This window comes from Rhinolophus sinicus, linkage group LG12 (assembly GCF_036562045.2).
Source record: "Rhinolophus sinicus isolate RSC01 linkage group LG12, ASM3656204v1, whole genome shotgun sequence".
Classification (NCBI taxonomy): domain Eukaryota; kingdom Metazoa; phylum Chordata; class Mammalia; order Chiroptera; family Rhinolophidae; genus Rhinolophus; species Rhinolophus sinicus.
The window spans coordinates 3103535-3118931 of NC_133761.1; the positions used below are offsets into that span (position 1 = coordinate 3103535).

General features: G+C 53.1%; 1 protein-coding gene across 2 annotated transcripts in view; it reads left to right on the top strand.

Moving 5' to 3' along the window:
* The window catches only part of COL22A1 (collagen type XXII alpha 1 chain), a 200560-nt gene that overhangs the window by 84682 nt on the left and 100481 nt on the right, over positions 1 to 15397 (top strand). For both annotated transcript variants that reach the window (XM_074316437.1, XM_074316438.1), the window contains exons 13-21: positions 3190 to 3243; positions 4221 to 4265; positions 5295 to 5348; positions 6755 to 6799; positions 9153 to 9206; positions 11257 to 11301; positions 14042 to 14086; positions 14354 to 14383; positions 14666 to 14719. In XM_074316437.1, coding sequence (XP_074172538.1) covers positions 3190 to 3243; positions 4221 to 4265; positions 5295 to 5348; positions 6755 to 6799; positions 9153 to 9206; positions 11257 to 11301; positions 14042 to 14086; positions 14354 to 14383; positions 14666 to 14719 — 426 coding nt within the window. The remainder of the gene's footprint in view (positions 1 to 3189; positions 3244 to 4220; positions 4266 to 5294; positions 5349 to 6754; positions 6800 to 9152; positions 9207 to 11256; positions 11302 to 14041; positions 14087 to 14353; positions 14384 to 14665; positions 14720 to 15397) is intronic.

Here is a 15397-nt window from a genome sequence, read left to right on the forward strand (position 1 = left end):
CGGAGGCTGCAGGCGGAGACCCCAGGGGAGGGGCCAGCCAGGCTGGGCACGCAGGCATTAGCTGCCATCCCCTGGCCTCACCCTGCCACGTAAACCACTGATGCCATGAGAGAGTCACGGACCATCTGTGCCCGTGAGCCGCTGTGAAGTGAGGATAAAAACACTGAGCTGCAGGACTGCCGTCCCAGGACTGCTATGCACACAGGCGCTGCTGAGTGCAGTGAGGACATGAAGAGCCAGACTCGGGGCCCCGTACGCTCTTCATGTGCAAACCCTGTACCTCTGGGCAAATTACTGACTCTGGGCTTTCACGTCGTATGGTGCAACACGTAGATGGTAGTTGCGTCTGTTGTACAGCTACTGTGGGGATGAGTTCCAGGCACTGACTTCCGTGAAGTGCTCAGTCTCGGCACGTAGTACATGTACAGTGTGGACGGCCGGCCGGCAGCAGCAGCTTTAATGTCACTGTGGTATTACTGCTGCTGCTGCCATTTTTGGTGCTGATGGAAACTATGCTAATTGATGTTTCGTCAGCATGTGGGACCTCGGAGATCACTCCCACCTGTACTGGTCACCTCTTTCAATGTCTGGATGGTTTGAGTTTCGAAATAGCCAAATGGGGGATGGGTGGCTACTTACACAAATTCTGATGTACAAGTGTGAGCTGGAAATGGTCTGCCCCAGCTGCCCACCCTCACAAGGAGGGTGATGGCAGTTTGACCCCAGAAAGTACCCCGTGGACTCCCACTTGTCCCAAGTAAACGGCCACCACAGAAAACCCTGCGCCCCTAACGCGAACGACCTTTCCTCTTGTGAAACACCCGCAATGGCTCACAGCCAACTGTCTCTGAAGACCAAAGAGGAAGCCCCCCTGCAAAGGGCCCTGCTGCACGTGCTTGCCCACCGGAGGCTGTCTCGGTCTCCTCTTTCTCTGCAAGTCAGGCTGACTCTCCTTCCTCACACTTGGGAACCCCTGCCGATGGCAGCCTTGTCGTCTTGACACAAGTGTATGAAGGACTAGTTTTGTCCCTGATTTGGCGCAGAGAAGCAGAGCCCCCCTGCTACACACACATACACGTATGTGGATCCACTGCAGCCTCTCACACCCCGTGGGAAGGTCGGGACAAGGTCGCTGTGGAGAAGCACTGCCAACACGGGTGTATGTAAGGCTTCAGAACAGCCTGCTGTAAAGTGTAAAGCAACCTGTTTACTCAGGTAACTCTGCATTTCACAAGCCTGTTTGACCAAAGAACCCCAGCTGTCCCCAACCCCCTCACACATTAATTACAGCTCAAACTGGACCATCCAAAGCAGCTTTGGAAACGTAATATGAAGCACCATGGAGGCGACTAGTACTTACAGAATTGCACAGTGGCTGTGATTGTTCCCATTTTACAGAGAGAGAAACTAAGACTCAGAGATGAAGTTGCCCAAAGTGGCCCACCCTACTGTAAGTGAGGGTAGCAGAAGCGGCATTCAGCCTACCAAGTCCGTGATGCCTGCCCACCAGGCTGCCTTGCCTGGAGTGACCTGCTCTGGAAGTTTCTACCCATCCTAACTCATCCCTCCAGTCTCCAGGACTGGAGCTGACTGGACCCTCCTGGCCCCCGAGCCTGAGAACCAAATACCACTTACTGGCAAATCAGTGTTTTGTGTGAGGCCAAGTGCCCTTATCTCCACCGTTAAATCGCTATGAGACAGCAAGACTGTGCATCTGGTGTGACCGTCCCAGGCAGCGCGTGCCACGCATGGTACACAGTTTGAAAGGCGTTTCCCTGGTCACGGTGTGCTTCCACCCAGTCCCGCTGTCACTGTGGGCGGGGCAGCTGTGACCCCCCAGGCAGCCAGGAAGCACGTCCTGTCCCCATAGCAGACGTGTGTGCTGCGTGCCCCAAACCTCGCCACAGCCTTGCCGCTGGCACCATCCACACTTAGACAAGAGGCAAGTGACACACGGAGCCTTCAGAGGTAGCTCAGGGTGCAAAGCTGGGGCACAGACTCCACATCTGTCTGATGCCAGGGCCGGACTTGTCTGTCTGTCTGTCTCTACAATATCACACTGACTTTTACTAGACTATTGAGGTCATAGACAACACTTCATAGAAATGTAAAAAGTAAATACGTGTGTGTATATGTCTATATGTACACATACATGCATATGTCTGAATCTGTAGATAAAAACTAGAAATATATAATGTCTGACATGCCTTTGAGAAAATAAGCCCCGTTTGGCAGGGTTGGTATGTGGACCAAATGAGATCATATGTGGTGATTGCCAAATATTACCTATAGATGCAACAGTTCACTCTTTCACTGACTGTCCAGCATCTTCATTTCTCAGCTGGAAAAGCCCAGAAAGAGGCATTGATCTGGTCATGTCACACGGAAGAGTGACAGAGAAGGGGGAAGCTGGTGGAGGTCTCAGGAATCCTTGATTTGAATCAGGTGGTGTGGGAGCTGAATGGGAGCTTCGGGACCTGGAGGCCCCTGTTTTTAAGTTGCCCCCTAGCCCCTCTCCGGGAGGTGTGTGGGGGAGGGAGATGAGCAGCCTGGCCCAGGGCCCCCCATTGTCTCACAGCTGCTCCATGGCTGTGCTTGTCACCAGCTTCCGCATGTGACTCACTCCAGTGGAGTTTGCTCCAGGTTTAAAACACATGAATTACTTGTTCAAGCCCCTGGTTCTCAAGTGGGGGGTGGTTTTGCCTCCCAGGGGACGTTTGGCAGTAACTGGGGACATTTTTGGTTGTCACAGTTGGGGAGTGCCACTGGCATCTAGGCTTGCTGGTAGATACCCTACAAAGCCCAGGGCACCCCCCACCAAACTGTTGTCCAGTCCAGCCAGGTGGAGACTGGGCCCAGGGCGAGGGCCTGCTGCAACCCAGCGCCCTGCTTTACACATGTGGCTCTGAGCCGGGAGCCAGGTGGCTACACTGTGTGTCAGGGCAGGGGCGTGGGCCGGGGTGTCCCACTGCTGCCAGGTGCATACAGGCCACCTGGGGGTCTTGGTCAGAGGTGAGCCCCCGTGGAGTCTGAGACCCTGCATTTCTTGTGCTCTGTCACGTGGCCCCCAGGCTGCAGGTTGGCGACCACCCCCTGACGGGCACTGTCTCCACTGGCCAGCCTTCTAGGACATGGTCCCCAGCGCTATCCGTTTGCTGCACTAACCTCTGCTCTCTTCTGTCATCCTAGGGTTCCCTGGGCCCGCCTGGTCCCCCTGGGAGAGACGGCAGCAAAGGCGTGCGGGTACGTCTGTTCTTTCTGCCCTTCCCACAAGGTGGTGCCGGGCCTGGGACCCCTGTCAGAGCTCCGTGTTCTCTAGGACGGGTGTTTGCAGGGCTCGTTAGCCCCAGCATCTCCCCGGGTCCCTGGAGGTCAGCCTAACGGTTATCACAGCACCAGCAGCCTCTGTTGCTGTGCCATCCCCTGCGTGTCCTTGGAAGTTATATCCTCACGTAGCTGACATGCAGTTCTGCATGGAGGTCTTGTTGTCCCCAGTGCCCATGCTTGGAACCACGTTCCCGTCCCAGGTGAGGGATTCACCCGAGACCCCAGTTCGTAGCTCGAGGAGGTGGGGTGGCCCCCGAGGAGTCCACCAGACCCTGCACAGCCAGCCTCCCCCATGTCCGCACTCCCGCTCCACCTCTGTACTGAAACGCACTCCAGAAACCCAGACAAAAGTGACCTCAACTCTGGGGGGTCAGCCTGCTCCGTGGGAAAAGGGGTGCTCTTCTTTACCAGGGACCCCCCACAAAAATTGGTTCTGGGTGCCCTGCCTCTCTGCTCCCTTCGGGTTCCCAACCTCAGAGTGGGAGCTGACTTGTGGGGGCCTCCTAAGGCCACAGCCGTTAGGACAGGAGGTCTGGGGTGGGGACTAGGGGAGAGAGGGGAGTTCAGGAATCTGCAGACCCCCTCTCACTCCCCTCTGGGCGGCCAGACTTCTCCTCCGCGAAGAAGGCCTGTGTCATGCCCACCGCTGTGCACTGTTCTGTGTGAATTGGGTTCTGCGACCTCCAGGCCGGAGCAAGTGGGGCTTGAGATGACATCGCCTGCGGGGAGATCAGCGCCTCCGCTTATAGAAGGAGGGTCTGGGGGGCGGGCCTGGGTCTCTGACCGTGGGGGTTACATTGCACCTGTGCGAGTTCCGAGTTCCAGGAACGGAAGTCCCCAGAGGCTTTGGGTGTGTCCCCCTGGGTTGTGACTGTGTACTTTTTCGTCTGCAGGGGGAGCCAGGAGAGCCGGGGCTGCCTGGTGAGGTGGGCATGCGGGTAAGCGTCCCTTGAGCCCAGTGCACAAACCTGATGCAAAACCAATTGCTTTAGGTGTAGGGGAGCCGCCCAGATGCATCCCTGCCTGTCCTTCTCATATAACTGCATGCACGCTGGGTGTGTACGTCCACGCGTATGCGATGTTTCCGAAATTCTTAGAACAAATGGATCACTCCATTCTCTGCCATTTGTCTCTTCCATTTAACAAGAGATCAGAGACATCTTTTCACACCGGTAGATAGATGCCAGACATTCTCTTAATCTGTGCATATTATTCCATGATATGGATGCATTGTTGTTTACATTTACCTTTCCCCATTGATGGACCCTGAAGGTGGCATCTCCTGTCATTTGTTTTTCACTAAAATCAGTGAAGTGATAAATGCATGCACGTATGCATGTGTGTGGGTGTGTGTGTGTTTCTCCTTACGTTTTCATTTCAGTAGGATAGATTAGAAACATTGGGATACCCTTGGCTGAGGAAATGCACAGTTTGATTTTCATAACTTTTCATAGATATTGCCAAGTGAGTTGCTTAAAAGCTGTCGCAGTTGATGGTCTGGGTGGCAGAGGCGCCGGTGGGCTCTGCAGGCTGCTGTCAGGCTCTGTCGTGGCTGCTCCAGGCCGTCCTGGCCCCACGGACTTGGCCTGCTGAGCAGTGAATCAGTCGTGTTGATCAGATGCTGTGCATGTATCCTGGCCAGGCGACGGGCCGAGGGGCCTGGGGCACGGGGCCTGGGAAATTGTTACACGGGCCCCATTAGAGCTCAGCTAACAAGCTGCTAGCTCTTCCTTGAAGTTGAGCAGATCAGGTGTGAATCTTGGCTCCACCAGGCAGGCGATGGCACAAGCTCTAAACACAGGAGAGGCACTGGGGGTGGGTCCCTTGGTGAGACCTGTGCGAGCAGCGTGGCAGCACGTGGCGGGTGAGACGCAGACGACCTCTTCCCCATGCCTGGTAGTGACTGAGTGTTGCCCCCACCCCTGCATTTTCTGTCCATTCCCAAACCTTCTGTGACCACTCTGCAGGGATTCCATGGACCCCCAGGACCTCCCGGGCCTCCTGGACACGTTGGAGCTCCCGTAAGTAAGGGCTTGTCTGAAAGGGGTTCTTTCCTTCTCCTGGGATGGGGCCCCGAGCCCTCTGACAAGCTCCCTCCTGCTTCTGAGCACAGGGGACCTACTGCCTTGGACGTGGCAGTGGCAGTGAAGTGTTGGTCTCTCATCGTAGGCCAGAAATACTTCGCCGTTTTGGTACTTCAGAGTCTCCTGGAGAATAAGTTTAAGTGCACGCTCCCGGGACCCTGTTCCCAGACTGCGAAGCAGTGGCTTTCGGTGGAACCCAAGAATTTGCATTTTCCCCAGAAGCCCCAGTGTTCCTGACACTTGACCTAGAGAAGCCATTTTTACCGACCTGTGTAGTCCATCACTCTGGAAGGGAGTGGTGTCGTTATTAACTCCCAGCCTGTAGAGCCGTGCCAGGCACGTGAGGAATGTTCAGTGACTTTGTAGCCACGAAATAAAGTGATGAACAAACAGGTGTGGTACGTAAGGAGCAAAGTGGCTGCTTGGGTGTCTAACCCTGCTCTTGGTTCTCATTAAGAAAGATGTGAGATTATCTCCAAGTGAAAGGGGCCGTGTCATAGGTCATTTTCAAACAAGGCAGCCTGCATTGCCTTGGGCATCAAGGTCTCTGCTCTCTGTGTGTTTGGGCAAAATACTTGGATGGAGGTAAAATGGCGTGAGTCCAGCTTCCCCCACAGGCCCGGTGGTCGCACACCCTCTGCCCTCTGGGACAGGATGTGTCCTCTCAAGGATGTGTTATTCCCAGAACCCACAAGTGGGCCTGGACCGTCTCCATAGAATGTCCGAGGGTCCGTTCTCTGGGAAAGAAGAGGACAGAGAAGGGCCGTACGGGGCGTCCCCATAGTAACACAGGGCACAGCCAGCGTATGCAGCAGGGCCGGGCACCCCGCCGTTGGCCTGCCCTGCCCGGGACAGGCCGTGGTTCCATCAGTGGGTGCAGGTGGCCCCGCATCTCACCGCGTCTCCTGCACACCTGGGAAGAACAGATGGTGCTGTTCTGCTTTCTGCACCTCAGCGAGGGCGGTGCCTGAGGAGATGCTGGCTGACCGCTGATTGGCTGATTGATCCGGTCATTCACTGAGTCACTCATTCAGCAAGTGTTTGCGAACAGCGTCGCGTGTCAGGCCCTGTTCCAGACACCCCTGAAGGAGTGACGGCACTGCACTCAGGGGCCGTAGTTCTACCTGGGGGAGGCAGAGAGGTGTCAAGAGGTGTCATGGGTTGAGTGCTATGAGACAAGTACCGAGTGGTAAGGAGGGAGAGTGGCTGGGGGGGGTGGGGGGTGGGGGAGGGGGCAGGGCAGGCGCCTCACTGTCCCTGGCAGCCTGTCCCGTGGGCCCTCAGATTTTAATGACAGAAGCGGGACTCAGATGTTGTGTTACTGATAGTTCCCTCCCCCCCAGGGTCTCCAAGGAGAACGAGGGGAAAGGGGAGCCCGAGGAGAAAAGGTATGTAATCACCAACCCACCTTTCCCTAGAAAAGGGGAAGAGGACACCTGCGCACGTCCACTCTGCTTGCTCCTGGGCGCACCTGTGTGTGTGCGTGGCTGTGAGCGTGTATACATGTGTGCACATCCATGACGTGTGCTGAGTGTGTGTGCTTGTCCAGGAGAGGATGTCCCGCCAGTGTCCCCGTCGGCCACAGTCCCCGCAGGCTGCACCAGGCAGCAGCCTCATGGCACAGAGGAAGCTTTCACCACGATTCTGGAGATGGCTGCCTGTGTGTGAACCCCAGCCTGCATTCCGCAAGCGCTGGCCTTATTTAACCTCTGAGTCTCAAATCTCCTCACTGCTGAGAATTGTATGTATTACAGAAGGCCACCGTGAGGATTGAGTGAGTCCATATTTATCCTGAGAACAGTGCCGGGCAGCACGTGCCATCTATGTGCAGGCTGGGAAGACAGAAAGACAGAGAGACAGAGACAGACAGAGAGACAAGCAGGAGCCTGCACCCTGCTCGCTCCGTGTTGGGTGTGGTTTCTGACTGCCGTGCTCGGTTCCTGGGTGACTGGCACAGCTGGTCCCTTCTCTGCACCTCCATCTTCCCATCTGTCAAACAAGCCTGGACTGCATGATGCCTTAGGCTGCTTTCCAGTCCTTGCGTCTGATGGATACTTAAAGCAGTTTATTTTCTCTGATTTCTTACATCAGCAAGAAAAAAGTTTCCATGTCCCCTTCAGACAGGCCTGTCCAGCATCATTCTAGTATTTTCCACATACTAGCTCACAGCAGCCTCATAAGGTAAACACCATCCCTGTTTGGATGGGAAACTGAGCCACAGAGATGCTAAGGCTTTGGTCCAAGGTCACACAGCTAGAGCGTGGGAGAGCCGGGGTTGGCTTCTGAGTTGTGAGGCTGACCACTGAGACCTGTCTTTCTCTGCCCCCGAGAGCCCCCGCTGCCCCTCAGTCTATGCCAGAAACCAAGCTGGTGGCCCTCTGTCCACACCCTGTCCTCTGTCATGCTTGTGTGGACAGTGCAGTGGCAGCGACACCCAACACAAGTGAACAACAGAACAAAACAGGGTCAAGCCTTCAGGTGGGACTTGCTCTCTCAGGTTTGACCCTATCGTTTGTACCCCACCTCACGTGCCCCGGATTTTGGAAGGCCTTGCAGTTAGAGACCCTGCTGTGTAGGCTGTCGTCTTCTGTCTCCTGGCCGTGTCTCTCTCTCTCTGCCCTCCCTCAGCTCCTCTTCCCCCATGCTCCCTCTCCTGCTCGTTCTCTTCCTCTCGTCCCCCACTAATGAGAACCCACATGTGTCAGCACCCGGCTCTGTCCCTCCTGGCCCCGCTGTCCGTGTGCTGACGCCACATCCAGCCCAGCCCTTGCCGTGCTCCCGCCACTGTGCTGAGTTGCAGCTGAGAGAAATCTTGGCTCCGGGCTTTACTGATCTTGAAATACAAGTGCAAGGAATTAGAAACGGGGGCTTGGGCAGCAGGCAGAGCCCTCTGCATCCAGGCGGAACATGGGCAGTAATGAGCTGTGAACCTGGTCAACACATTTTCCTCTGCTGAGCCCGTGGGACATGCTCCAGTCGTAGGCGGGCTGTTACAAGGAGGAGAGCCTGGACGGGAAGTCAGAGGCCTTGCCTTTGGTCCTGGCTCCGTCACTCAGTGTCCGTGTGGCCCTGGACGAGAGACACCCCTCAGCGTGTCAGTTTCCTCTCCTTCCAGATGAGGTGGCTGGATTCTGTGGACTCGTAAGATGCCGCCAGCTCGGCCACCCTGAGAATCAATGCATGAGGCCAGTGTGCTGCTCCAGGAGCCCGGGGGGCAGTAGCAAGAGTGGATTGAGGGTCAGGAGAGCCAGGTTGTGGCTCCAGTGCAAGCACGCCTCACCAGGGGGAGGTGGCTTTACATCTGGGCCTCAGTTTCCTCACCTGTCAGCGGCCCTTGAGCCTGTCAACCTCAGAGTGTTCGGAGGAAGAGAAGATGTGGTAACAGACATGGAATCAGTCTTTACAAACCCCACATACACGTTACTTTGTTTGGCCCCCATCTGGACCCATGAGATGAGGAGACGGGTTCGAAGAGGGTACCTGGCCTTCCCCTGGTCCCAGGTCTGGGAAATACAAAACAGATAGGAATCCGGTTTCTCTGACCTTTGACTTATGCTCCTTGACACCCACCACACTTACACTCCAGGCTGGTGTGTGTGTGCCCTGCATCCAGAGATGCCTGGTGGAGAGGAGCTGAGCACGGTCGGGCACTAGGGGCCTTTGCTTGCTTTTCCTTTCTATGACCTCCTCCCTGGGGATGCCCATCTGTTCTTCATGTCTTCTTTCTCCTTCTTTCGCCAGGGGGAGCGAGGCCTGGATGGATTCCCCGGGAAGCGTGGGGAGACTGGAGAGCAGGTAGGCGGACGTCGGCACCACCGGGCTGAGAATGCTGGAGGACAGGGGCGAGAGGAGCCTGGCACACGGGGACCTCGGCCTCCGTCCTGCTCGGCTGGAGGCTGCAGGAGGCCTAGCGACCGACCAGCCCAAGCCCAGCTTATGTCGCTAAGAATGCAGTGGTCCCAGGGGAACACAGCTCCTTCCCGCCATTCTCACCTCAGTGATGATGTGTGATCGTGAATGTGAAGGCCGTGGGCGACGTGGGCATGTTCCAAGTGATGTGTTCATTCTGTCGTGTCCATGAGAGTAGGTTCCAGTAGGACCTAGTTGACTAAATCAGGGTGTATAGCTACAGGGGGATAACGTGAACCCTTGGAAATGAATGAAACTCCTAATGGTGAGCTGATACGGGAATTCTGTAAGACACAGAGTGGAAAATAAAGGAAAGTGCAGAATGGAGTGGAGACAGTGCACAAAGGCTTATACAGACACGGACGGTCTTTGGAAGGGCCATGGAAAACTGAGAACTTGTTTTCTTGGTTTCCGCAGGGAGTGAACCTCCGTGGGTGGTGACTGGGAAGGAAGAACATTTTTATGCACTTAAATTTTGAACCATGTGACCGTATTATCCAAAAAGGAACTAAGTTTAAATATTTAAACGGTTACTTGATTAAAACGAGATAAAACCTAAAATCATACATCTGCTTGAAAACAATTAGGGAAATCTTATTTGTATAATATAATTTGACACATCAATATATCAGTCAATTAATACATTTATATAATTAGCTTAAAGATAAAATAAATACCTAAGTTAATTATATTTGATCTATGCATTTATTATAATAAATGTATTTTAATGTACTATATTAACATAAAATTATAGCTAACCTCATCACCCTGAAATAATACCCTGATTTACATATATTGTTATTTAGCAAATTGGAATCACATCTCTTTATCTTATAACTTGCCGCCTTCCCTTTCCATTGTGTCATAAGCATGTAACCATTTTTTCTCAAATATTCACTGAGGGCCTGATTCAGACGAACCCTGTAATCTAAGGTGTGAATGTGCCACAATTTATTTGTTTTTATTGCTTAAAAATATTCATTGTGTGCCACCTACGTGCCTCACCTGAGGCTTTACTAGCAATACGCACATGGTGACGGCCAAGAAACAACAGGCCCCGTCCCACAGGAGGGTGGTGACGAAACAATGAACCAACCAGTGGATGGTACAAGGCCACAGAGGAGGGTGTGAATCAGAGAAACAGTGAGCATCTTGGAAGGTCTGCTCCTGTTACGGGATGTTTACGTTCTGTCTGCTCTTTGCTCTTTATAGTGAAAAGGAAGGGAGAGTGCCTGCATATACATTTGTGAGTGTACCTCTGATTATTCCTTTAGGATGAATTCCTACAAAAATCACTTGTCAGGTCAGGGGATGAACACTGACTGTGTAACTAACTGCCTTCTAGATACTTCCTCATTGCTGAGTGGGGTGGCTCCTGGGCCCCCCTCACTTCCTGCTCTGCTGGGAGCTTTAGGTACCTGGGCTTCCGTTGGGCCAGTCTCAGAAGGCTTCCCAGTGGGAATAGCGAAGAAGAGAGGGCTTGCCTTCAGCACCTCCTGTGTCATCCCTCAGGGGCCCGGTCTTCCCTGTCGCAGCAACTAACCCTGGTCCCGAGTTCAGGCAGCCGTCCCCTCCTCCCGGGGCCCTGGAGACTGGCAGGCCTTCAGCACCCCTCACGATTCCACCCACCACCAGACTTGGCCCTGCACGTTCCCTGGGCCGAAAGCAGATCTTGGCTGCTGGCTTTCTGCCTCTTGTCCCTCAGGAAAAGGTCCTTTGCTGGCTCAGGATGTGTTCTCCACACTGCAGTACCAGCATGAGTCCCGAGGGAACCCCCCGGAGATGTGGCATTTAGGTTCATTGAGGAAGAGCTTTCTAGCAGTCAGCACACTGCAGGATGTCTGGGAAAAGGCACCTTCCAGCTTGGCAGCTGCGCCCTCTCTATCTCTTTCCTGTCACTGCCACTGACAGTCCACCTTTTCTTTCTTTCCTCCAGGGAAGGCCTGGCCCTCCCGGTGTGGCGGGACCCCAGGGAGAGAAGGTAAGCCAGACCGTGGGGTGGAAAGGGCCGGGTCCTGACAAGCAGGCATGTGTGCTGCGTGCCTGGTCAGGACGAGCGGCGGGTGGAGGCCGGGCTGCAGTTCTGGGGACCAGATGCAGACAGAGGTGCTGAGTGGGCGTCAGGACTCTGCTGCAAGTAGTTTTGCTCACAGTATTTAAACTTTCTTCTACGTTTAGGAATAAAACCCCATTTAATAAACGACAAAAAGTCCCTATTATATCATATCTGGACATATTACAATATTGTACTACTTAAACCGTTTTGGACTAAGGCAGGCTAGTAATAAACACAACAACAACAACAAATCTTATAAACCCCTTTTCCTTTTGCTCCTTTTTTCCTTCTCGGTTTTCTGTCACAGTAAAACCTTTTTTTTTTTTTTAAACCAGAGTATAATCATCCTGAAAATGTGGTAGATCTTTTGTAAACAAAGAGTGTCTCTTGCCATAGTCGGCACCTACTTTAGGATGTTTTCTTAACGAGGCTGAACTCAGTCAGTGTGCTGCTTCGAATGCGTGTATCTCCGCTGAACAAACTGCGTGTAAAACCCCTCTGCACACATGGACGTGCAATAAGAGTGAAGATGATGGTCGTCCTAAGCAGACTGGGGAAACGAAGGCGGTGCGATGTGTGCTGGCTCACAGGAGAGGGGAGACGAGGGGCAGCCCTGCGCGTGCGTGCAGACACAGGCCGGCCTCCAGGCCCTTAGGAGACATCGACGCAGGGTTTGAGAATAGCCGGGGGGAGGCCAGGGAAGCAGGAGGGACCCCTAACTAAGGTGGGTGCAGCCAGAGGTGCATCACGTCCCCTCAGTGTCACAGCAGACCCCAGGCAAGGGTCGCTGGCCGACTCAGACTAGTTCCCAGCATATGCTGAAAATAAAGGAAGAGGAGAAGGCCACTGTGACTCTAGCAGACATGGAACGTGGTGTAAATAAGTAAATAGACCCACAGGCTGAAAAACCCTCAGCCAAGGACTGGTGTCTGGAGGACGTTGATGTCTCCCAGCTCCCTCACCTGGGCTGCAGTTCTAGCGGGTTAATTATTCTCTCTCTGGCTCAGTATTTCTAGAGTTGAGATTTACATTGTTATGTTATCCTGGCATCAGAATTTTAATATATTCTCGCAGTTCCCTGAAGGGGTGCTAAGTTCTAAAGTAAGTAGTTTATTTCAGGTCACTAAGAGAGAAGGATCCTTTAAGTTTGGATCTGGGGACGACTTTCCTGCTACAGCCCATGTGTGCAAGCACGTGTGTGTGTGTGTATGAGTGAGTGTGCATGTGTGTGAGTGTATGTGTGTGAGAGAGATTACTATAAATTCTAAACTTCTGCCTCATTTATAGACTATTTTTGCCCCTCCTATTTGGGAAACATGTGAGTTACCATTGCCTAGTAAGATGAATGCAGCAGAAGTGGGGAGACAAAGCCGAGGGCCGTGGTATCCTTTAGGACGCTCGTTGGAATGACCGAGAAGCCAGTGGTGCTCAGGGGATGGGCCGCCTCCTAACCCATCTGACAGAGCGTCATTGAGACAAATCTTAGATGCTTCACAGTTGGAACCACAGAGCTGATCTTTATAAACCTGCTCCTTTCACAGATGAGAGAACAGAGGCCCAGAAAAGTAGTATGTCTTGTTCAAAGTTAAAGTGGATTAAAAAACATTGTCAATTGAGATTTTAGAAACCACCTGATGCTACATAAGGAGCGGTGATTTTTCCAAGTCTCGGGCAACAGTGGGGGCAGTTGTAACTGTATGAGTTTTGGTGTTAGAGAAAACCTGCCCTGTCCGTATGCGAGAACCTTCGATGAAGTGAAGGATGGCAGGCAGATGTGCCTCTAGTCACTTGCTCTCACTCCACAGCCTTAGGATTTAATGGATGCTCTTATTTATTCAGTGACACATCCATTCTTTGCCAGCTTAGTCAGTAGTAGTTTTTGAATGCTTCCCGTGCTCCCTGAGGTATCCTGTAGGAAAAATGAAAAGTTATGTCCTCAAGTCATATGAGGGGACATGGGCTGTGGGTCCTTGTTTTAGCTAGAGGGCAGTGGTATAATAGCAGGGAACGTTTTTCTGTTGCCACAGTTGCCAAGCATGCCCTTCATAGAGCCAAGAGGTAGCTCACACCTGAGAAATCTGATGTGGCCATGGTCATCATTGCACAGGTGTCCTGGAGGAAGTGGAGACGGAGACGCACAACCTGTCTTTTGTAGATCATGGCTTGTCGAAAATGGATGGGTGTCATCCAGGACTTGTGTTAGTTAGTTATCCGATAAATATTGATTGAATGCTGGCCATGTGTGCAGAACCATGGACTTGGCAGAAGGGACATGCCATAAGGTGTCACCCCACTCTTGGTGCATCTAACATGGGGCCTGATGGAAGCAGGTGAGGTGCTCACTGAATGTGGCCCAAGGACTGTTCTCGAGCAGAAAACGGTCGTGAGGGTACCAGCCAGATCTAGGCACTGGAGTGGATGCACACAGAAGGGACATGCAGTCTCCTCCAGGCTTGATGCCGAGATAAGCATTAGACACAGAAAGTTGGGGACCATCACAAGAAGGGAGCCAGACCAGGCACGTCACCAGCACATACAGTTGAGCACAGGAGAGGAAGTGGTCCCATGGGTTTGCACAGATAAGCAAGAGCGTCGAAGGGGTGGGGGAGGGTGGAAGAAGGTGGCAAAACATGCACTCTGTTGAACGTCTGTCATTCCCACGCAGGGTGATGTGGGGCCTGCAGGACCACCTGGTATACCAGGCTCTGTGGTAAGTGGCATCATCCTTGGCGGCTGGGACCATGGACTCATAGGCTGACATCACTGGATTGTTGGAAGGGTTCATGCCTCTGAGAAGAAGGCGGAATTCTTCTGACAACACGAGCTGGATACAAGGCTTTCAGCACAAAAACTGGGACACAGGCAGATAAAAGTCAGAAATTGCTGCATTGCCTTGTAAATGCCCTCCGTGGAGCGGGAAGAGGCTGATGGGTGAGAAAATACCACCACCTTTGCTGACACCTGGTTTGTCCCTCAGGTGCAGAGAGAGGGCCTGAAGGGCGAGCAGGTAAGAAAATGCGGGGGCTCCCATTGTGGGCTTTAGGTGGAAGCAGGGATAGAGAGGCCGCAGCTGTGGAGTGGGCACTGCTCTTTGAGGTCAGATGGAGCCATGCAGAGATGTGCCACGTTGACTTTCTGCCCGGATTGCAAATGCCCACCCTGTACCTCTGGGTCCCCATTGGGAACTTGGGAAGTAAACTTAGAGCAGCAGAGGGCCATGGTGGTGGTGGTCGGATCAGAGGGAAGGGGAGTCGTGGTTAATGCATGTCTGTCTGGCTTGTGTTCCCAGGGAGCGCCGGGACCACGAGGTCACCAGGGCCCGCCTGGGCCCCCAGGAGCTCCAGTAAGTGTCCCTCCCCAGCCCAGGGTCTGCTCTGAGCACTTCTAGGTCTGGAAAATAGTCAGAGTCCTTCTTGGGACTGAGCACCGCATTATTCCAGAAACTTGTGCCATCACTCTGAGTGATAGGCAGTGGTGTCGTCACCCACTTGCACAGGAGACTGAGCCTTGAAGAGTGAAATTACTGGCCACAGACGTTGCGGTTCCCCAGTGTAGAACTGGAGTCGAAGCCCAGGCAGCCTGTCTCCAGACCCCCAATCCCAAACAGACCACAATTAGGGGTTCTGGCGTTCAGTCTGGTGTTTCAGTTCCCTTCCAGATCAAATGGGATAAAAATATTGGACACTTTACTGCCAGATGAATCGTGTCCAGTGCACGCTGGCTGTTCACATGCTTCCGATTGATACAGATGTTGCAGTTGCTTGGAAGCGTTCAGCCTTTGGTTTCTGCCTCTATTAAGAATTTAATGATGTGTAAATAACCATTTGGGAAGAGGCCATTCAGAGGGACTGTGATTGTTTTTGATGTGACTTCAGATATTAAGGACGAGTCGTAAGAACACGATCAGTTCTGTGGGTCGATCCTTTAACTGTGCTCCTGGCAACGTGTGCTGCTTCTTTCAAGTTACAGTGTTTTCCTGAAGGAAATAGTATGATTCTTATTTTGAAATATCCATAAGTCA